General features: G+C 41.7%; 1 protein-coding gene across 4 annotated transcripts in view; it reads right to left on the reverse strand.

Moving 5' to 3' along the window:
* The window catches only part of LOC124619553 (synaptotagmin 1-like), a 473,464-nt gene that overhangs the window by 26,011 nt on the left and 423,254 nt on the right, over nt 1–24,199 (reverse strand). For all 4 annotated transcript variants that reach the window (XM_047146029.1, XM_047146031.1, XM_047146030.1 and 1 more), the window contains exon 10: nt 7,604–7,799. In XM_047146029.1, coding sequence (XP_047001985.1) covers nt 7,608–7,799 — 192 coding nt within the window. In that variant the 3' untranslated portion in view covers nt 7,604–7,607. The remainder of the gene's footprint in view (nt 1–7,603; nt 7,800–24,199) is intronic.

Genomic DNA, 24,199 nt, shown 5'->3' on the forward strand with positions numbered 1-24,199 from the left:
TAATCTGCAACCATTGTGCTGCTTTCTACGTGGACACGACGACTAACAAGCAGCTATCTGTCCGCAAGAGTGCCCACCGACACGCTGAGGCCAAAAGACAGCTGGACAACCCAGTTGCTGAATATGCTTCCCAATACAATGTGCTCCACTTCAATGACTGCTTCTCAGCCTGCACCATCTGGATCCTTCCAACTAACACCAGCTTTTCAGAACTGCACAGGTGGGAATTCTCTCTGCAAAATATCCTATGTTCCTGTAACCTCCCTGCTCTCATCCTTCGCTAGTCACTGTCCTCCACCTACCTATCCCCTTCACTGCTACCATTGCAGCAGTACACAGCCTTCTATTCTGTCAATGCACCTCATAGCCTTTTCCCCCTTCAGAGAAGAGGGACAATGATATTGTGTAGGTTCAGTGGATAGCAGAACATCACTGTAGGAGGGATAGGAAGGACAGAGGGTAGGATATTCCTCATTTTCACTACCCTTCCCCTGTCCTAAACCTCCTGACTGACACCCCTACCTTGTTCCAACCACATCACTGCATTTTTCCATAAGCAGCACTACACCTCTCCCCACCCCTACCCTGTTATCCTTCCCCCTCTCCACCCTACGCCTCCTGCTTAGCTGCACCACCTATGCCAGATTGCTGCTCCTATCAGGCGCAGTTACTGTCTGCAGTTTGGCCAAAGATATGGGGCATATGAGTGTGAGATGTGAGAATGTGTGTGTGTGTGTGTGTGTGTGTGTGTGTGTGTGTGTGTGTGTGTGTGTGTGTGTGTGTGTAAGTGTGGGAGGGAGGAACCGATTTCAGATAAACTGGAATATTATCTGAAGCAATTTAGAAACCATTGTTCTATCAGTCAGCTATGTGGTACACGATCATCAATGGAAAAAATAGCAACCAAGAAACAAATGATGCAATATTTACCAGAGCCCTACTTTCACATGTGAAACATATGGTCTCACTTACATGTTAACTCAAAGGTTCACCTGTGGAACTGCATCTGAAATCTGCCATTACATCCAAAGGAAACTTATAATCACAGATTGCAGAACCCCAAATTGCATTAATAATATGGAAATGATAAGGCATCCATGATCCAAAAACAACATACCAATCTGGGTTATTAGACACATGGCTAATTCATAATTTACAATCACTTAGCCATGTGTAATTATTATTACTCACACATACAATTAGAACATCAAATAATAATATTCCATAAGAACTAAGGACAATTATTTAGCAATTGGCTCAACACAATGCTCACATGACCATATTTAAGAATAAGAGGGCGAAGAAGAAGGAGAAGGGAGAAAAGAGAAAAAAAAACAACTAAGAATGCGAAGGACAAAAAGGAGAATGAAGTGTTATAAAGTGTCGAGAGTTTATTCACTTGATGAAAGAAAACAAAAAGGAAGGAAGGAAGGAAGATTGAATTTAACGTCCTGTCAACATCAAGGTCATTAGAGATGGAGCACAAGCTCGGATGATGTCAACGACGAGGAAGGAAACTGGCCGTGCCCTTTCAAAGAAACCATCCCAACATTTGTCTGGAGTGATTTAGGGAAATCACAGAAAACCTAAATCTGGATGGTTGGACATGGGTTTGAACCATAGTTCTCCCAAATGAAAGAAACCCTAGATACATCACAAGCAACATTTGCGTTATATTTCTGAATGTTGATTGTTTGTTGTAGTTCTCTATGCACTACAATTTGTAAAGTTATTATTAATAAGTATTTTCAAAAAAGCTTGTATATAGTAAGCAGGTTGAAAGGGATGTGGGATGTAGTAGTTATGCACATATGAAAAGACTTGCATATGATAGACTAACATGGAGATCTACATCAAATCAGTCTTCAAACTGGTGACTGCAACAATAACAACTTCGATTCAACTGCGCAACAGTGACAGCGATGCAACGTCATAACAAGGTATTAAGAAAACTAAATAATAAAAATTGGAAATATGAAATACCAGAATACTCCAAATAACCATAAGCAACTCATCTTCCTCACAGACACTGCCATACCCAGCACCCATAATTTTCAAACCACCTGCAATGAGTATTTGGCTACATACAGGGGCCTGGCAAATGAGATAAAGACCATGTGGAAACAGAAGTCAGAACATATCATCCCTGTAGTAGTATCGGGACACTTGAGTTGTCCCAAAATGGACTGTGAAGGGCCTACACAACATAAAACTGCATCCTGCAAGTGTTAGCAACTACAGAACACATTTGTACTAAACAATTGCAGAACTGTTCATTGGGTTCTTGGCAGACACAGCTAATTTAGTGGTAATAATATCTTGGACAGGAGAAACAGAAAACTTGTAATGATTCATCTTGTGTGAAACCCGTGCAATGATATAGTGATCCAGAATATGAGGACCATTAGCCAAAAACAGTGGTCAAAAATGAACAAGGCAAAGTACTGCAGGACTTATGATTTCAGACTGATTGAATAATGAAACATAATATGCCAGACATAACAATCATAAAGAACAAGAAAATGTGGGCCATCAACATCACTTACAAGGGCAACAACATAATCAATGAAAAGTGGTTAGAAAAAGATAGAAGATATGAACACATGAAAATCAAGTTTCGGCAGTCTGGCGTAAACAAAAAGTGAACACAGCAGTTCTTGATAACAGACAAGGAAAGGGGAAAATGATGCCCATAGTCTATTTGCAGGAACCCTCCTGGTATTTGCCTGGTTCAGTTTTGGAAAATTATGGAAATCCCAAATCAGTTTTGCTGTATCAAATGAACAAGCCTGAATCACCTTCTGATGAACTGCTTTCCTACTTTTTCATAGATTTCAATGAGTTACAGATACCATGACACAATTAAACATACTCAAAAAACTTATAATTCAACAATATTATTTGCTGTTTCATTCATTCGGAAGGATTACCTTCCCATAGCACAATTAAGTGGACTTAAAGTAATATTGCATGGAGTTATAAGTTTGCCGAGATGGAACTCACAGCTTGGGACTGAAATCCAACTGTAATCAAGGAGTTTGCTCACAACACAGAGATTGGTCCTCTTTCTTGTGTCATTGCTGTTCTCCTTAAAAAAGTCCATGGTATCAATCACAAGTAATATAAGCAAATGAAATTAGTAAATTTGGATGTATCACTATTCTAATTATAAAGCTAGCTGCTTTCATTTTCTGTGAGAGATCATTAATATATGCCTTGTAAGAGAACTCTCAGCCTCAGCAAACTGGTATCCTCAGCTTCAATGATAACGCTGTGTGTTGTCGTGGTCTTCAGTCCAAGCATTGGTTTGATACAACTCTCCATGATACTCTGTCCTGTGTAAGCCTCTTCATTTCCAAATAAGTATTGCAAGCTACGTCCTACTGAATCTGCTTACTGTATTCATCTCTTGGTCTCCCTCTATGATTTTTACCCCCCACACTTCCCTCCAATATGAAGAAAGTAGTGATTCCTCAGAACATGTCCTATCAACCATGCCCCTCTTGTAGTAAGTCTGTGCCACAAATTTCTTTCCTCCCCAATTCTCTTCCATATCTCCTCATTAGTTACATGATCTACCCATTGAATCTTTAGTATTCTTCTGTAGCACTAGATTTATAAAGCTAGTCTCTTCTTGTCTAAACTGTTTATCGTCCACGTTTCACTTCCATTCATGGCTATACTCCACACAAATACTTCCAGAAAAGACTTGTTGTTGTTGTTGTGGTCTTCAGTCCTGAGACTGGTTTGATGCAGCTCTCCATGCTACTCTATCCTGTGCAAGCTTCTTCATCTCCTAGTACCTACCGCAGCCTACATTCTTCTGAATCTGCTTAGTGTATTCATCTCTTGGTCTCCCTCTACGATTTTTACCCTCCACCCTGCCCTCCAATACTAAATTGGTGATCCCTCGATGTCTCAGAACATGTCCTACCAACCGATCCCTTCTTCTAGTCAAGTTGTGCCACAAGCTCCTCTTCTCCCGAATTCTATTCAATACCTCCTCATTAGTTATGTGATACACCTATCTAATCTTCAGTATACTTCTGTAGCACCACATTTTGAAAGATTCTATTCTCGCCTTGTCCAAACTATTTATCGTCCATGTTTCACTTCCATACATGGCTGCACTCCATACAAATACTTTCAGAAACGACTTCCTGACACTTAAATCAATAATCGATATTAACAAATTTCTCTTCTTCAGAAACGCTTTCCTTGCCATTGCCATTCTACATTTTGTATCCTCTGTACTTCGACCATCATCAGTTATTTTGCTCCCCAAATAGCAAAACTCCTTTACTACTTTAAGTGTCTCATTACTTACTGATACTGAAATCTGTATTCAGTGTTACCAAATTTCTCTTCTTCAGAAACGCTTTTCTTGCCATTAACAGTCTATGTTTTATATCTGCTCTACTTCAGACATCATCCGTTATTTTGCTGCCAAAATACCAAAACTCATCTAGTAATTCAAGTGTCTCATTTCCTAACTTAATTTCCTCAGCAACACCTGATTCAATTTGAATAAACTCTGTTATCCTTGTTGTGCTTTTGTTGATGTTCATCTTCTATCCTCCTTTCAAAACACTGCCTATTCCATTCAACTGTTCTTCCAACTCCTTTGCTGTCTCTGACAGAATTATAATATCATCGGTAAACCTCAAAGTTTTTATTTCTTCTTCCTGGACTTTAATTCCTACTTCAAATTTCTCTTTGGTTTTCGTTATGGCTTGCTCAGTGTACAGGCTCAATAACATTGGGACAGGCTACAGCCCTGCCTCACTCCCTTCTCAACCACTGCTTTCCTTTTATGTCCCTTTGTTCTTATAATTGCTGTCTGGTTTCTGTACAAGTTGCAAATAGCTTTTGCTCCCCATATTTTATCCCTCCTACGTTCAGAATTTCAAAGAGAGTACCCCAGTCACCACTGTCAAAAGCTTTCTTTAAGTCTAGAAATACTATAAAAATAGATTTGCTTTTTGTTACCTATCTCCTATGAGAAGTTGTAGAGTCTGTGTTGCCTTGCGCGTTCCTACATTTCTCCAGAATCCAAACTCATCTTCCCTAAGGTCAGCTTATATCAGTTTTTCCATTCTTGTGTAAAGAACTTAGTTGGTATTTTGCAACCATGACTTATTAAACTGATAGTTCAGTAATATTCACACCTGTCAGAACCTGCTTTTTTGGAACTGGAATTACCACAGTCTTCTTGAAGTTTGAGGGTATTTTCCCTGTCTCATACATCTTACATACCAGATGGAAGAGTTTTGGCGTGGATGGCTCTCCCAAGGCTATCAGTAGTTGTTACAGAATGTCATCTACTCCCGGAGCCTTGTTTCGAATTAGTTCTTTCAGTGCTCTGTCAAATTATTCTTGCAGTACCTTATCTCCTACCTCATCTTCATCTAATATCCTCTACCTCATCTTTATCTATGCCCTCTTCCATTTCTCTAATATTGTCCTGAAGTACAGACTCTCTATATACTATTTCCACTTTTCAACTTTCCCTTCTTTGCTTAGCACTGGTTTTCCATCTGAGCTCTTGATATTCATATAGCTGCTTCCCTTTTCTCAAAAGGCCTCTTTAATTTTCCTGTAGATGCTATCTATCTTTCCCTTAGTGAAATACGCTTCTAAATTCTTACATTTATCCCCTAGCAATTCCTGTTTAGCAATTTTGCACTTCCTGTCAATCTCATTTTTTAGACATTTGTATTCCCTATTGCCTGCTTCATTTACTGCATTTTATATTTTACTCTTCTGTTAACCAAAATTCAATACCTCCTGTTTTATCCAGAGTTTCTACTAGGCCTTGTCTTTTTACCTATTTGATCCTCTGCTGTCTTCATTATTTCATCTCTAATGCGACCCATTCATTTTCCACTGTATTCCTTTCCCCTGCTCTTGTTAATCGTTGCCCAATGCTCCCTCTGAAACTATGAAAAATCTCTGGTTCTTTCAACTTGCCCAGGTACCATCTCCTACCTTTTTGCAATTTCTTATGTTTTCTTCTACAGTTCATATCCAATAAATTGTGATCAGAGTTCGCAACTGCCCCTGGAAATGTCTTACAATTCAAAATCTGTTTCCAAAGTTTATGTTTCACCAGTATATGATCAATATGAAGCCTTCTGGTGTCTCCACATGTACAGCCCTCTTTCATGATTCTTAAACCAAGTGTTAGTAATGATTAAATTATGCTGTGTGCAAAATTCTACCAGTCGGCTTCCACTTTCATTCCTTTCCCCATGTCCACATTCATCTACCATTCTTTCCTCTCTTCCTTTTCCTACTATTGAATTCCAGTCCCCAATCACTATCAAATTTTCATCTCCCTTAACTATCTGAATGATTTCTTTTATCTCATCATACACTTCTTCAATCTCTTCACCATCTGCGGAGCTAGTTGGCATATAAATTTGCACTAGTGGGGTGGGTGAGGGCTTCACGTTTGCCTTGGCTACAATAATGCTTTCGCTGTGCTATTCATAGTAGTTTTCCTGCATTGCTATTTTCTTATTCATTATTAAACCTACTCCTGCATTAACCCTGTTTGATGTTGTATTTGTAACCCCATATTTACCTGACCAGAGGTCATATACCTCCTGCCACTGAACTTCAGTTGTTTCCACTATATCTAACTTTAACCTATCCATTTCCATTTTTAAAGTTTCTAAGCTACATGCCCAATTAAGAGATCCAACATTCCATACTTCGACCTGTAGAACGCCAGTATTGTTTCTCCTAATGACATACTGCTAAGTAGTCTCTACCCCGAGATGCGAATTGGAAACTACAGTACCTTCAGAATACTTCACTCAAGAGGATGCCATCATCATTTAACCATACAACAGAGCTGCATTCCTTTGGGAAACATTATGACTTTAGTTTTCCCTTGATTTCAGCTATTTGCAGTACCAGCACAGCAAGGCCGATTTGGTTGACGTTATAGGGCCAGACCAATCAATCATCCAGACTGTTGCACCTGCAACTACTGAAAAGAATATTTCCCCTCTTCAGGAACCACACATTTGTCTTGCTTCTTAACATATATCCCTCCACTGTGGTTAAACCTATGGTACAGCTATCTGTACAGATAGGTATAGTGTCATAAATGTAAGAAATCTGAATGGTAGTGCAAACAGAGGAAAGAAAGAGAGGTGGTGTAGTGATAAGACACTGGACTCCAATTTGAGAGTATGGTGGTTGAAATCTGCATCCACCTAACCATGTTTCAGTTTACCATGCTTCCCCCAAATCTGAGTTGGTTCCCTTGGAAAGGTCATGCATGGCTGATTTCCTTCTCTGTCCTTCTTCATTCCAGCCTGTGTTTCGTCTTTTCATTTTTCCTTCTTTACCTTGCCACTGACAGGACATTAAATGCTAAACTTCCTTCCTTAATTTTAGCTTTGTATGGTGTTCCAAAAACTGATTGGCTAATATCCTGCAGCTCTTATAAAGAACTATAGCTTATATATCTAGGAAATGAGTCAGAAGAACTATAGCTTATATCTCTAGGAAGTGAGTCAGCAAATCCAAGATAACATCATTTGAGGTTAAAGGAGAAAATAAATCTTGTATGTTGCTAAGACATGCCTACCTCCTTAATCCTTCTTGTCATCATCGGGATCCTTGAGAGTATGCCACTGTGCAATGGGGCGCCGTGGAGATGCAAGCATGTCGGACCAGTGACGAAGTTCAGTACCACTGGCATTGTACCCAAGAACAACCTTACCAATGGGTTCCGAGGTACCAATACGATCATAATCCACCACAGTTATCACCAGCTGCACTTTCTGAAAATTGAAATGAAATATAAAGTTAGTATCATATAAAAATTTAAACAGTATTCCTGATATCAAAGACTCTCAGACAGAATAAGATGATTTCTTTTAAAAATAACTAACATGTATCCCATGAAAATAATTTGAAGTCTATGTACCAAGATGTTCACATTCTGAGGAGATAGAAGACTTCTATGAAGCTAAGAAACATTCAATTGCTGAGCCAGATGCTGTCGCCTGTCCTGTTTCAGAGGAAACTACTCAGCCTGCAAGATCTGAAAGTCATGGAGGGTGGGATTATTGGTAGTTGGGAGCTCCAATGTTAGGCACGTTATGGGGCCCCTTAGGGACTTGGCTGACAAGAAGGGAAAGAAATCCAATGTGCATTCTGTGTGCATACCAGGAGGAGTCATTCCAGATGTGGAAAGGGTCCTCTCGGATGCCATGAAGAGCACAGGGTGCAGCCAACTGCAGTTGGTTGCCCACATTGGTACCAATGATGTGTGTAATTTTGGATCAGAAGAGATTCTCTCTGGTTTTGAGTGGCTAACAGAAGTGGTAAAGCTGCTCATGTGCAACATAGTCAACATGACCGACTGCAGACCTCTGGTACAGAGCTGAGTGGAGGGTCTGAATCAGAGGCTCAGACCGTTCTGCAACCGTTTAGGCTGCAGATTCCTCGAGTTGCGCCAAAGGGTGGTTGGGTTTCGGGTTCTGCTGAATAGGTCAAGTGTCCACTATACACAGGAGGCGGCTACATGGGTAGCAGGGGCTGTGTGGCATGGACTGAGCAGTTTTTTAGGTTAGAGGGTCTCAGGAAAACACAAGAAGGGCTTCAGTCACAAAGGGTGCAGGCCGAACACAGGAAGAATGTAGATACAGGAACCATTGGTATAACAGCTGTAAATTGTCATATCTGTGTTGGGAAAGTACTAGAGCTCCAAGTGCTAATAGAAAGCACTGATGCTCAAATTGTTATAGGCACTGAAAGCTGGCTAAAGACGGATATAAGCTCAGCCAAAATTTTTGCGAGGAACCTAACGGTGTTCCGAAAGGATAGGCTAAACACAGTTGGCAGTGGCGTGTTTGTTGCTGTTAGAAGTAGTTTAACTTGTTGCAAAATTGAAGTAGATACTTCCTGTGAGTTAGTATGGGAAGAGACCATTGTTGGCAACCAGAATAAAATAATAATAGGATCCTTTTACCGACCTCCCAAAAAAAAAAATTCAGATGATACAGTTGCTGAAAGGGTCAAAGAAAACTTGACTTTGATTTCAAACACGTACCTGACACATACAATAATAGTTGGTGGTGCTTTTAATTTACCCTCGATATGTTGACGAAAATAGATGTTTAATTCTAGAGGTACGCATAAAATATCACCTGAAATTGTGCTAAATGCATTCTCTGGAAATTATTTCGAGCAGTTAGTTCCTGAGCCCACGCGAATACTGAACGGTTGTGAAAACACACTTGACTTCTTAGCAACAAATAATCCTGAGTTAATAACGAGCATCAAAACCAATACAGGGATTAGTGAACACAGGGTTGCGGCAGCGACACTGAATGTTGTAATCCCCAAATCCTTCAAAAATAAGCAAAAAATATACCTATTCAAAAAAGCAGATAAAATTTCACTTTACGCTTTCCCTGAAAGACAATCTCCACCCATTCCAAATTAACAATATAAGTGTAGACCAGATGTGGCTTGAATTCAAAGAAATAGTATCGGTAGCAATTGAGAGATTTATACCAAATAAATTAACAAACGAGGGAGCTGATCCTCCTTGGTACACAGAACGGGTTAGAACACTGTTACAGAAACAATGAAACAAAAATGCGAAATTTAAACAGACGCAAAATCCCCAAGATTGACAATCTTTTACAGAAGCTCAAAATTTAGAGTGGATTTCAATGCGAGATGCTTATAACAGTTTCCACAGTGAAACTTTGTCTCGAAACCTGGCAGAAAATCCAAAGAGATTCTGGTCGTATGTGAAGTATATTAGCAGTAAGAAACAATCAATACCTTCTCTACATTATAGCAATGGAGATAATATCAAAGACAGTGCTGCCAAAGCAGAGTTACTAAACACAGGCTTCCAAAATGCCTTCAAAAAATATCCGTACCCAAAGACTGGAAAATTGCACAGGTCACACCAATATTCATGAAAGGTAGCAGGAGTAATTCACTAAATTACAGGCCCATATCGTTAACGTCGATGTGCAGCAGGATTTTCAAACATATATTGTGTTCAAACATTATGAATTACTTTGAAGAAAACTGTCTACTGACACACAGTCAACATGGGTTTAGAAAACATCGTTCCTGTGAAACACAACTAGCTCTTTTTCACATGAAGTGTTGAGTACTACTGACAAGGAATTTCACACTGATTCCGTATTTCTGGATTTCTGGAAGGCTTTTGACACTGAACCACACAAGCAGCTTGTAGTGAAACTGCATGCTTATGGAATATCATCTCAGTTATGTGACTGTATTTGTGATTTCCTGTCAGAGAGGTCCCAGTTCATAGTAATTGACAGAAAGTCATCGAGTAAAACAGAAGTAATTTCTGGCATACCCCAAGGTAGTGTTATATGTCCTTTGCTATTCCTTATGTATATAAACGATTTGAGAGACAATCTTAGCAGCCATCTTAGGTTGTTTGTAGACGACGCTGTCATTTATCAACTAATAAAGACATCAGAAGATCAAAACAAATTGCAAAACGATTTAGGAAAGATATGTTGTGGCCAAGAGAGATAAGAAGCCCTCGCCTACCACAGTAGTACAAGTTTATATGCAAACTAGCTCCACAGACAAACGTGTGGTTCCTGAAGAGGGGCAGCAGCCTTTTCAGTAGTTGCAGGGGCAACAGTCTGGATGATTGACTGATCTGGCCTTGTAACACTAACCAAAACGGCCTTGCTGTGCTGGTACTGCGAACGGCTGAAAGCAAGGGGAAACTACAGCTGCAATTTTTCCCGTGGGCATGCAGCTTTACTGTATGGTTAAATGATGATGGCGTCCTCTTGGGTAAAATATTCCAGAGGTAAAATAGTCCCCATTCAGATCTCCGGGTGGGGACTACTCAGGAGGACATCATTATCAGGAGAAAGAAAGCTGGCATTCTACGGGTCGTAGTGTGGAATGTCAGTTCCCTTAATCGGGCAGGTAGGTTAGAAAACTGAAAAAGGGAAATGGATAGGTTAAAATTATAGTGGGAATTAGTGAAATTCGGTGGCAGGAGAAACAAGACTTCCGATCAGGTGAATACAGGGTTATAAATACAAAATCAAATAGGGGTAATGCAGGAGTAGCTTTTATAATGAACAGGAAAATAGAAATGCAGGTAAGCTACTACAAACAGCATAGTAAACGCATTATTGTGGCCAAGATAGATACGAAGCTCTCGCCTACCACCATAGTACAAGTTTATATGCCAATTAACTCCATAGATGATGAAGAGATTGATGAAATATATGATGAGATAAAAGAAATTATTCAGATAGTGAAGGGAGGCGAAAATTTAATAGTCATGGGTGACTGGAATTCAAGAGTAGGAAAAGGAAGAGAAGGAAATGCAGTAGGTGAATATGGAATGGGAGTAAGGAATGAAGAAGGAAGCTGCCTGGTAGAATTTTGCACAGAGCATAACTTAATCATAGCTAAAAATTAGTTCAAGAATCATAAAAGGAGGTTGTATATGTGCAAGAAACCTGGAGATACTGACAGGTTCCAGATAGATTATATAATGGTAAGACAGAGATTTAGGAACCAGGTTTTAAATTGTAAGACATTTCCAGGGGCAGATGTGGACTCTGACCACAATCTATTGGATACTGACAGGTTCCAGATAGATTATATAATGGTAAGACAGAGATTTAGGAACCAGGTTTTAAATTGTAAGACATTTCCAGGGGCAGATGTGGACTCTGACCACAATCTATTGGTTATGAATTGTAGATTAAAACTGAAGAAACTGCATAAAGGTGGGAATTTGAGGAGATGGGACCTGGATAAACTGAAAGAACCAAAGGTTGTAGAGAGCTTTAGGGGGAGCATTAGGGAATGAAGGACAAGAATGGGGGAAAGAAATACAACAGAAGAAGAATGGGTTGCTTTGAAAGATGAAATAGTGAAGATAGCGGAGGATCAAGTAGATAAAAAGATGAGGCCTAATAGAAATCCTTGGGGTAACAGAAGAGATATTGAATTTAATTGATGAAAGGATAAAATATAAAAATGCAGTAAATGAAGAAGGCAAAAAGGAATACAAACGTCTTAAAAATGAGATCGACAGGAAGTGCAAAATGGCTAAGCAGGGATGGCTAGAGGGCAAATGTAAGGATGTAGAGGCACATATCACTAGGGGTAAGGTAGATACTGCCTACAGGAAAATTAAAGAAACCTGTGGAGAAAAGAGAACAACTTGCACGAATATCAAGAGCTCAGAATGGAAACCCAGTTCTACGTAAGGAAGGGGAAGCAGAAAGGTGGAAGGAGTGTATAGAGGGTCTACACAAGGGCGATGTACTTGAGGACAATATTATGGAAATGGAAGAGGATGTAGATGAAGATGAAATAGGAGATATGATACTGCATGAAGAGTTTGACAGAGCTCTGGAAGATCTAAGTTGAAATAAGACCCTGGGAGTAGACAACATTCCATTAGAACTACTGACGGCCTTGGGAGAGGCAGGCCTAACAAAACTCTACCATCTAGTGAGCAAGATGTATAAGACAGGTGAAATACCCTAAGACTTCAAGAAGAATATAATAATTCCAATCCCAAAGAAGGCAGGTGTTGACAGATGTGCAAATTACTGAACTATCAGTTTAATAAGCCACGGCTGCAAAATACTAACATGAATTCTTTACTGATGAATGGAAAAACTGGTAGAAGCCGACCTTGGGGAAAATCAGTTTGGATTCCGTAGAAATGTTGGAACACGTGAGACAATACTGGCCCTACAACTTATCTTAGAACATAGATTAAGTAAAGGCAAACCTACGTTTATAGTATTTGTAGAGTTAAAGAAAGCTTTTGACAATGTTGACTGGAATACTCTCTTTCAAATTCTGAAGGTGGCAGCGGTAAAATACAGGAAACGAAAGGCTATTTACAATTTGTACAGAAACCAGATGGCAGTTATAAGAGTCGAGGGGCATGAAAGGGAAGCAGTGGTTGGGAAGGGAGTGAGACAGGGTTGTAGCATATCCCTGATGTTATTCAATCTGTATATTGAGCAAGCAGTAAAGGAAACAAAAGAAAAATTCGGAGTAGGAATTAAAATCCATGGAGAAGAAATAAAAACTTTGAGGTTGGCCGATGACATTGTAATTCTGTCAGAGACAGCAAAGGACCTGGAAGAGCAGCTGAACGGAATGGACAGTGTCTTGAAAGGAGGATATAAGATGAACATCAACAAAAGCAAAACATGGATAATGGAATGTAGTTGAATTAAATCGCATGATGCTGTGGGAATTAGATTAGGAAATGAGACGCTTAAAGTAGTAAATGAGTTTTGCTACTTGGGGAGCAAAATAACTGATGATGGTTGAAGTAGAGAGAATATAAAATGTAGACTGGCAATGGCAAGGAAAGCGTTTCTGAAGAAGTGAAATTTGTTAACATCGAGTATAGATTTAAGTGCCTGGAAGTCGTTTCTGAAAGTATTTGTATGGAGTGTAGCCATGTATGGAAGTGAAATGTGGACAATAGAGAAGAGAATAGAAGCTTTCAGAATGTGGTGCTACAGAAGAATGCTGAAGATTAGATGGGTAGATCACATAACTAATGAGGAGGTATTGAATAGAATTGTAGAGAAGAGAAATTTGTGGCACAACTTGACGAGAAGAAGGAATCAGTTGGTAGGGCATATTCTGAGGCATCAAGGGATCACCATTTTAGTATTGGAGGGCAGCGTGGAGGGTAAAAATTGTAGAGAGAGACCAAGAGGTGAATACACCAAACAGATTCAGAAGGATGTAGGTTGCAATAGGTACTTGGAGATGAAGAAGCTTGCACAGGATAGAGTAGCATGGAGAGCTGCATTAAACCAGTCTCTGGACTGGAGACCACAACAACAACATGTGAATGGTGCGAAAATTGGCAGCTGACCCTAAATAACGAAAAGTGTGAGGTCATCCACATGAATGCTAAAAGGAATTCGTTAAACTTCGGTTACACAATAAATCAGTCTAGTCTAAAAGTTGTAAATTCAACTAAATATCTAGGTATTACAATTAAAACAACTTAAATTGGAAGGAACACATAGAAAATGTGGGGAAGGCTAACCAAAGACTGCGTTTTACTGGAAGGACACTTAGAAAATGTAACAGTTCTACTAAGGAGACTGCCTACACTACGCTTGTCCGTCCTCTTTTAGAATACTGCTGCATGGTGTGAGATCCTTACCAGATAGGACTGACGGAGTACATCGAAAAACTTCAAAGAAGGGCAGCACATTTTGTATTATCGTGAAAAATGGGAAAGAGTATCACAGAAATGATACAGGATTTGGGCTGGACATCATTCAAAGAAAAGCGTTTTTCGTTGCAACAGAATCTTCTTACGAAATTCCAGACACCAACTTTCTCCTCCGAATGCAAAAATATTTTGCTGACACCGACCTATGTAGGGAGAAACAATCACCACAATAAAATAAGGGGAATCAGAGCTCGTACAGAAAGATTTACGAGTTCGTTCTTTCCGCATGCTATACGAGATTATAATAATAGAGAATTGAGATTAACCCTCTACCAGTCACTTAAATGTGATATGCAGAGTATCCATGTAGATGTAAATGTAGATGTAGATGTAGAGATCGCATAAAATATTTCTTTAGTTAAGACAACCAGCTTCGACAGATTTTTGTTTCATCTTCAGGTCTTAAAAATCTTTTTTGTTGCAAAATGTGTTCATTTTACATGGACCCTCACATCATCAAGTTGTCAAGTGGATAATATTAACATGTTTCACAACAAAAGATTTTTGAGATATGAAGCTGACAGCAAATTCTGTCGAAACCTCTTGTCTTAAATAAAGAAATATTTTGTGTGATCTTGGCTGCTGAATGTTGTTTAGCAAGTAAACACAGATGGTTCCCTCAGTGCTCTAAAAATCAGAAAATTCAACATCTGTGAAGAATTACAGAAACTGACAAATCACAGAAAATCCCACTGCAAGATGTCATCCAAAGATTTCAAAACATCAACTTATACTTACTTGAGAAAATATACACATATATATATATACATATATATATATCTCTAAAAACAAAGATGATGTGACTTACCAAACGAATATACATATATATATATACATATATATATATCTCTAAAAACAAAGATGATGTGACTTACCAAACGAAAGTGCTGCCACGTCGATAGACACATGAACAAACACAAACATACACACAAAATTCTAGCTTTCGCAACCAACGGTTGCTTCGTCAGGAAAGAGGGAAGGAGAGGGAAAGACGAAAGGATGTGGGTTTTAAGGGAGAGGGTAAGAAGTCATTCCAATCCCGGGAGCGGAAAGACTTACCTTAGGGGGAAAAAAGGACGGGTATACACTTGCACACACACACATATCCATCCACACATATACAGACACAAGCAGACATATTCAAAGACAAAGAGTTTGGGCAGAGATGTCTTTGTTTTTAGATATATTTTTCCCACGTGGAATGTTTCCCTCCACGTGGGAAAAATATATCTAAAAACAAAGATGATGTGACTAACCAAACGAAAGCACTGGCAGGTTGATAGACACACAAACAAACACAAACATACACACAAAATTCAAGCTTTTGCAACCAACAGTTGCTTCATCAGGAAAGAGGGAAGGAGAGGGAAAGACGAAAGGATGTGGGTTTTAAGGGAGAGGGTAAGGAGTCATTCCAGTCCCGGGAGCGGAAAGACTTACCTCTCCCACATCCACACCGGCTGTTCAGAGTGTCCTCCTACAGGCCAACCGCAAATTAGAACAGCATGCCACCCTCCACCTCAAAAAACTATCCAATCTCCTGGTTTCCCACCTCCGGAAAGGCAACTCGCTCACCCTTCACAACCTTTCCAGCAAACCTCACCCTCCTCTCATTGCACACCGACCCAGTCTCTCCCATCTACTCAATCTCCCACTTCCAGCTCCACTCCCCCCAAAACCTCAAAATTCCAATCAACACAATCTGGAACCACAACACCCTCATTCAGTAGTTAACCTTTCCTCCAAACCTCTCTCCCAATCTGAAACCTCTGTCCTATCCAAAGGCCTCACCTTCAGCCCCACTCCCAGATTCAACCAAACAGCCCTCGTCAAAGATTTACTGTCCTACACTCGTACTCTCTGCTGGAAATATCACTTTGCCACGAAGAAAAATGGTCCTAATCCTACTCCTAATGATCCAACTCCCCAAGACACTATCCAAATTGAACCCTGCCTGGAACAGTTCCGTCCTCCGTCACAGCTGGACCCAACTCCTCTTCCTCAAAATCACCCTCTCCAAACCTTCCAGGAATTTCTGACTTCCAGCCTTGCCTCTCAATCCTTCTTAAAAAACCTTAATCCTACTCCCAACATCACCACTGCTGAAGCCCAGTCTATCCGTGATCTGAAGGCTGACTGATCCATCATCATTCTTCCGGCGGACAAGGGTTCCACGACCGTGGTACTTGATCGTCAGGAGTATGTGGCTGAGGGACTGCGTCAGCTTTCAGACAACACTACATACAAAGTTTGCCAAGGTAATCCCTTTCCTGATGTCCAGGTGGAGCTTCAAGGAATTCTCAGAACTTTAGGCCCCCTACAAAACCTTTCACCTGACTCCATCAACTTCCTGACCCCACCGACATCCCGCACCCCTACCTTTTTCCTAAAATTCACAAACCCAATCATCCCGGCCACTCCATTGTAGCTGGTTACCAAGCTCCCACAGAACGTATCTCTGCCTACATAGATCAACACCTTCAACCCATTACATGCAGTCTCTCATCCTTCATAAAAGACACCAACCACTTTCTCGAACGCCTGGAATCCTTACCCAGCCGGTGCCCCCGGAAACCATCCTTGAAACCATTGATGCCACTTCCTTATATGCAAACATTCCACACATCCAGGGCCTCACTGCGATGGAGCACTTCCTTTCACGCCGATCACCTGCCACACTACCTAAAACCTCTTTCCTCATTACCTTAGCCAGCTTCATCCTGACCCACAACTTCTTCACTTTCGAAGGCCAGACATACCAGCAATTAATAGGAACAGCCATGGGTACCAGGATGGCCCCCTCATACACCAACCTATTCATGGGTCACTTAGAGGAAGCCTTCCTGGTTACCCAAGCCTGCCAACCCAAAGTTTGGTACAGATTTATTGATGACATCTTCATGGTCTGGACTCACAGTGTAGAAGAACTCCAGAATTTCCTCTCCAACCTCAACTCCTTTGATTCCATCAGATTCACCTGGCCCTACTCCAAATCCCATGCCACTTTCCTTGACGTTGACCTCCACCTGTCCAATGGCCAGCTTCACACGTCCGTCCACATCAAACCCACCAACAAGCAACAGTACCTCCATTATGACAGCTGCCACCCATTCCACATCAAACGGTCCCTTCCCTACAGCCTAGGTCTTCATGGCAAACGAATCTGCTCCAGTCCGGAATCCCTGAACCATTACATCAACAACCCGAAAACAGCTGACCTGGTAGAGAAGCAAATAATCAGAGCCACTTCCTCATCCCCTCAAACCCAGAACCTCCCACAGAAGAACCCCAAAAGTGCCCCACTTGTGACAGGATACTTTCCGGGACTGGATCAGACTCTGAATGTGGCTCTCCAGCAGGGATATGACTTCCTTAAATCCTGCCCTGAAATGAGATCCATCCTGCATGAAATCCTTCCCACTCCACCAAGAGTGTCTTTCCGCCATCCACCTAACCTTCGTAACCTCTTAGTTCATCCCTATGAAATCCCCAAACCACCTTCCCTATGCTCTGGCTCCTATCCTTGTAACCGCCCCCGGTGTAAAACCTGTCCCATGCACCCTCCCACCACCACCTACTCCAGTCCAGTAACCCAGAGGGTGTACACGATCAAAGGCAGAGCCACGTGTGAAAGCATCCACGTGATTTACCAACTGACCTGCCTACACTGTGAAGCTTTCTATGTGGGAATGACCAGCAACAAACTGTCCATTCGCATGAATGGACACAGAAATACAGTTTTTGTTGGTATTGACGATCACCCTGTGGCTAAACATGCCTTGGTGCACGGCCAGCACATCTTGGTACAGTGTTACACTGTCCGGGTTATCTGGATACTTCCCACTAACACCAACCTGTCAGAACTCTGGAGATGGGAACTTGCCCTTCGGTATCCTCTCTTCTCGTTACCCACCAGGCCTCAACCTCCGCTAATTTCAAGTTGCCGCCACTCATACCTCACCTGTAATTCAACAACATCTTTGCCTCTGTACTTCTGCCTCGACTGACATCTCTGCCCAAACTCTTTGCCTTTACAAATGTCTGCTTGTGTCTGTGTATGTGCGGATGAATATGTGTGTGTGTGCAAGTGTATACCTGTTCTTTTTTCCCCCTAAGGCAGGCTGTTCCAGCTCGTGGGCTCCGCTGTGAGCCGCGGAGCGCTCCCTGCTCCAGGGAGCCGCGTCGCTCGCTGTGACCAGTCAAGTGGGCCGGCATGCCGGCACGTGGCACGGCTGACTGAGGCAGGCGGCAAGGCAAGGGTTTTGATGTGCCAGCTGCATCTCACAAGATCGAAAACCTCACACTCTTAGCTGCTAAGACGTGGTGACGTGCTACACCAGGAAATACGATCTTCAGGAAATAAATAAGAAACAAATGTTTTACAAGAAATTGCATACGAAATTTATTGGACCTCTGTAGTTTGAAATTTTCTTTTCATTGCAAGATCGGAAATATCAGGCATCAAAGTGTTCGCAGCGTTAATGCGGAGGATGGCCTTCATTGTTGCATCCTGAAGAAGCGATCGTTCCTTACTTTATAACTGTTTTCATTGCTCAGAAAAGCTGCTCACATCAAAACGGAAATCCAAACATGCACATGATCTGAGCGGCATTGTTATCAAGTTTGGGAAATGTTTTTTCTGTAATGAACACTACCATCATGACAAATACAATGTGATGTAGTACCTCTCTTTCAACAAAGTTGAATTTTGCAAATCAATAATCTCCAATTGAAGCGACGATGACATCGGTGGAAACTGAAAAAGGAGTGCTGAATACCTTAAGTTCCATTTCCAAACTAGTGAGGTCTCGGAATCATGTTTCAAACGATGTGATGAGCTGCTTTAACTTTGCTTGGTAATCGCCGAAAGTAGTACCATCAGGTAGTTTTACAGAAGCAAGATGATTGAAGAACGTTAGATGTCCATTACTCATCTGTCTCTCAAATAAATGTAACTTTTCCATGAACACTTTGATCTGGTCGAGCATGTCAACGATTAGCTGCCCTTTGCCCTGCAATGACAGATTTAAATTATTCAGATGCATAGTTATGTCAGCTAGGAACGCCAGGTCTGATATCCATTTTATATCTTTCAGACAACGCATTTCTTCCCCTTTCATTTCGAGAAAATGGCTATTTCATCACTAATGGCAAAGAAAACATCAAGAACTTTTCCCCGACTCAGCCAACGAACTGTACTGTGGTAAGATATATCCCCATACTCCGCTTCCACATCTTTCAGGAATCCTTTGACGACGCACAAAATTCACACAGTTCACGACATCTTTCATTACGCCACCTAGCTCTACTGTTTCAGCACACAGTGCCTCTTGGTGCATTACAGAACACGATCTATGTTGCATGTTTTGATACCCTCCGTATTACGAATCCGTTTTTAAACATACGTCTACTGGTATGTAGTTCTTAAGCCTGGCTACCAGTTCTCTGCGTGCAACGCCTTCTACCTGACTGTATTTAATTCTGTATATTGTACCTCTTCGCAGAATTAAATACTTTATGACATACAAAACACTGCGGTCGACCATCCCTCTCAATGAATAGAAAGGTATCCTCCAATAGAGGTACAGAGCTCCCGCGGCTAGTCATAGCTGTCATTGAGCACGGATTATTACGGCTGCATGCGGCCAGGGGGCAGTGAGTTCGCTTTCCCCCTCCACGCAGGCTCCAAGCTGCCGCAGTGAGCGCTCCGGCTCCCTGGAGCTTGGTTGAAACAGCCTGCCCTAAGGTAAGTCTTTCCGCTCCCGGGATTGGAATGACTCCTTACCCTCTCCCTTAAAACCCACATCCTTTCGTCTTTCCCTCTCCTTCCCTCTTTCCTGATGAAGCAACCGTTGGTTGCGAAAGCTTGACTTTTGTTTGTATGTTTGTGTGTCTATCGACATGCCAGCACTTTCGTTTGGTAAGTCACATCATCTTTGGTTTTTTTTATATATATATATATATATATATATATATATATATATATATATATATATATATATATATATATATATATATATAAATAATTAATAGAGGGAAACATTTCACATGGTAAAAATATATCTAAAAACAAAGATGATGTGACTTACCAAACGAAAGTGCTGGCACGTCAATAGACACCCAAACAAACACAAACATACACACAAGACTTACCTTAGGCAGAAAAAAGGACGGGTATACACTCGCACACACACACATATCCATCCACACATATACAGACACAAGCAGACATATTTAAAGACAAAGAGTTTGGGCAGAGATGTCAGTCGAGGTGGAAGTGCAGAGGCAAAGATGTTGTTGAATGACAGGTGAGGTATGAATGGCGGCAACTTGAAATTAGCGGAGATTGAGGCCTGGTGGATAACGGGAAGAGAGGATATATTGAAGAGCAAGTTCCCATCTCCGGAGTTCGGATAGGTTGGTGTTAGTGGGAAGTATCCAGATGACCTGGACAGTATAACACTGTGCCAAGATGTGCTGGCCGTGCACCAAGGCATGTTTAGCCACAGGGTGATCCTCATTACCAACAAACACTGTCTGCCTGTGTCCATTCATGCGAATGGACAGTTTGTTGCTGGTCATTCCCAGGGTTCAATTTGGATAGTGTCTTGGGGAGTTGGATCATTAGGAGTAGGATTAGGATCATTTTTCTTCGTAGCAAAGTGATCCTTGTAACCATTGATGCCACTTCCTTATACACAAATATCCCGCACGTCCAGGGTTTCGCTGCGATGGAGCACTTCCTTTCACGCCGATCACCAGCCACCCTACCAAAAACCTCTTTCCTCATTACCTTAGCCAGTTTCATCCTGACCCACAACTTCTTCACTTTTGAAGGCCAGACATACCAACAATTAAAGGGAACAGCCATGGGTACCAGGATGGCCCCCTCGTATGCCAACCTATTCATGGGTCGCTTAGAGGAAGCCTTCTTGGTTACCCAAGCCTGCCAACCCAAAGTTTGGTACATATTTATTGATGACATCTTCATGATCTGGACTCACAGTGATGAAGAAATCCAGATTTTCCTCTCCAACCTCAACTCCTTTGGTTCCATCAGATTCACCTGGTCCTACTCCAAATCCCATGCCACTTTCCTTGATGTTGACCTCCACCTGTCCAACGGCCAGCTTCACATGTCCGTCCACATCAAACCCACCAACAAGCAACAGTACCTTCATTATGACAGCTGCCACCCATTTCACATCAAACAGTCCCTTCCCTACAGCCTAGGTCTTCGTGGCATACGAATCTGCTCCAGTCCGGAATCCCTGAACCATTACACCAACAACCTGACAACAGCTTTCGCATCCTGCAACTACCCTCCTGACCTGGTACAGAAGCAAATAACCAGAGCCACTTCCTCATCCTCTCAAACCCAGAACCTCACACAGAAGAAACACAAAAGGGCCCCACTTGTGACAGGATACTTTCCGGGACTGGATCAGACTCTGAATGTGGCTCTCCAGCAGGGATACGACTTCCTCAAATCCTGCCCTGAAATGAGATCCATCCTTCATGAAATCCTCCCCACTCCACCAAGAGTGTCTTTCCACTGTCCACCTAACCTTCGTAACCTCTTAGTTCATCCCTATGAAATCCCCAAACCACATTACCCACCCTCTGGCTCCTACCCTTGTAACCGCCCCCCGGTGTAAAACCTGTCCCATGCACCCTCCCACCACCACCTACTCCAGTCCTGTAACCCGGAAGGTGTACACGATCAAAGGCAGAGCCACATGTGAAAGCACCCATGTGATTTGCCAACAGACCTGCCTACACTATGACGCATTCTATGTGGGAATGACCAGCAACAAACTGTCCATTCGCATGAATGGACACAGGCAGACAGTGTTTGTTGGTAATGAGGATCACCCTGTGGCTAAACATGCCTTGGTGCACGGCCAGCACATTTTGGCACAGTGTTACACCGTCCGGGTAATCTGGATACTTCCCACTAACACCAACCTATCCGAACTCCGGAGATGGGAACTTGCTCTTCAATATATCCTCTTTTCCCGTTATCCACCAGGCCTCAATCTCCGCTAATTTCAAGTTGCCGCCATTCATACCTCACCTGTCATTCAACAACATCTTTGCCTCTGCACTTCCACCTCGACTGACATCTCTGCCCAAACTCTTTGTCTTTAAATATGTCTGCTTGTGTCTGTATATGTGTGGATGGATGTGTGTGTGTGTGTGAGTGTATACCCGTCCTTTTTTCTCCCTAAGGTAAGTCTTTCCGCTCCCGGGATTGGAATGACTCCTTACCCTCTCCCATAAAACCAACATCCTTTCGTCCTTCCCTCTCCTTCCCTCTCCTTCCCTCTTTCCTGATGAGGCAACAGTTTGTTGCGAAAGCTTGAATTTTGTGTGTATGTTTGTGTTTGTTTGGGTGTCTATCGACGTGCCAGCACGTTCATTTGGTAAGTCACATCATCTTTGTTTTATATATATATATATATGTGGGAAAAATTATATATAAAAACAAAGATGAGGTGACTTACCGAACAAAAGCGCTGGCAGGTCGATAGACACACAAACAAACACAAACATACACACAAAATTCAAGCTTTCGCAACAAACTGTTGCCTCATCAGGAAAGAGGGAAGGAGAGGGGAAGACGAAAGGAAGTGGGTTTTAAGGGAGAGGGTAAGGAGTCATTCCAATCCCGGGAGCGGAAAGACTTATCTTAGGGGAAAAAAGGAGGAAAAAAGGACAGGTATACACTCGCACACACGCACATATCCATCCACACATACAGACACAAGCAGACATATTTAAAGGTCTTTAAATATGTCTGCTTGTGTCTGTATGTGTGGATGGATATGTAGTGTGTGCGAGTGTATACCTGTCCTTTTTTCCCCCTAAGGTAAGTCTTTCCGCTCCCGGGATTGGAATGACTCCTCACCCTCTCCTTTAAAACCCACTTCCTTTCGTCTTCCCCTCTCCTTCCCTCTTTCCTGATGAGGCAACAGTTTGTTGCGAAAGCTTGAATTTTGTGTGTATGTTTGTGTTTGTTTGTGTGTCTATCAACCTGCCAGCGCTTTTGTTCGATAAGTCACCTCATCTTTATATATATATATATATATATATATATATATATATATATATATATATATATATATATAGAGAGAGAGAGAGAGAGAGAGAGAGAGAGAGAGAGAGAGAGAGACACACCAAGCAATTACTTCATCCTTCACATGTTTTGTGCCAAGAAACATCAAAAACATTCTTTTTCTTCAATGGAGTGTACATCTCCACTGTTGAGACACCCTCCAGGGGGTCCACAACTCCTGTGGATACGTGCGTGGCGAGCACGGGATCCCGAGCTAGTGCAGCTCTCTTTCCTTTCCAGGCTGCATATCTTCCTTTTCCACATCCTTCCCTGTCCCCGATCCTTCCCCCTCCCCTTCCCTTCCCCTTCTCCCTCTCTGTGGGAGTATGCTTCATGCCTATGTTCGGAGATGGATGCTTGTGACTGTAAGACGTGGTTTCTCTTCTTCTATCTCTGTACTGGAAAGTCTCTGTTCTTACTTTGTCCTTCTCTTTTCCTTGATTCTTCTCTTTACCTTCTTCTCCGTGGTAGTGTTTGAGGATTCTTCTCCTTTTCCTTGTTCCTCCCTTTCTCTTTCTTTCCTTGCTGTGCATGTCTGAAGGCCGACCCACGTGTTCCCACATGTAGCCGGTGACGGGGTAACACGTAATTCCCCACCTTCATCTTTAAATGACATTATTTTTGCTTTTAGTTGTAATTTTTTCATTTGCGCTATTGCAGTTTCAGATTATGTGCCATTGTTATTTCTATGGCGTCCATCCTGGATGTAAATGACACAATTTTACTTATGTCATTGATAACAGTCTTTCATTCTATTACCACAGGGACTGACACAGACCTACAAGAATGTTATTTTT

This window comes from Schistocerca americana, chromosome 6 (assembly GCF_021461395.2).
Source record: "Schistocerca americana isolate TAMUIC-IGC-003095 chromosome 6, iqSchAmer2.1, whole genome shotgun sequence".
In the NCBI taxonomy this organism is placed as follows: Eukaryota; Metazoa; Arthropoda; class Insecta; order Orthoptera; family Acrididae; genus Schistocerca; species Schistocerca americana.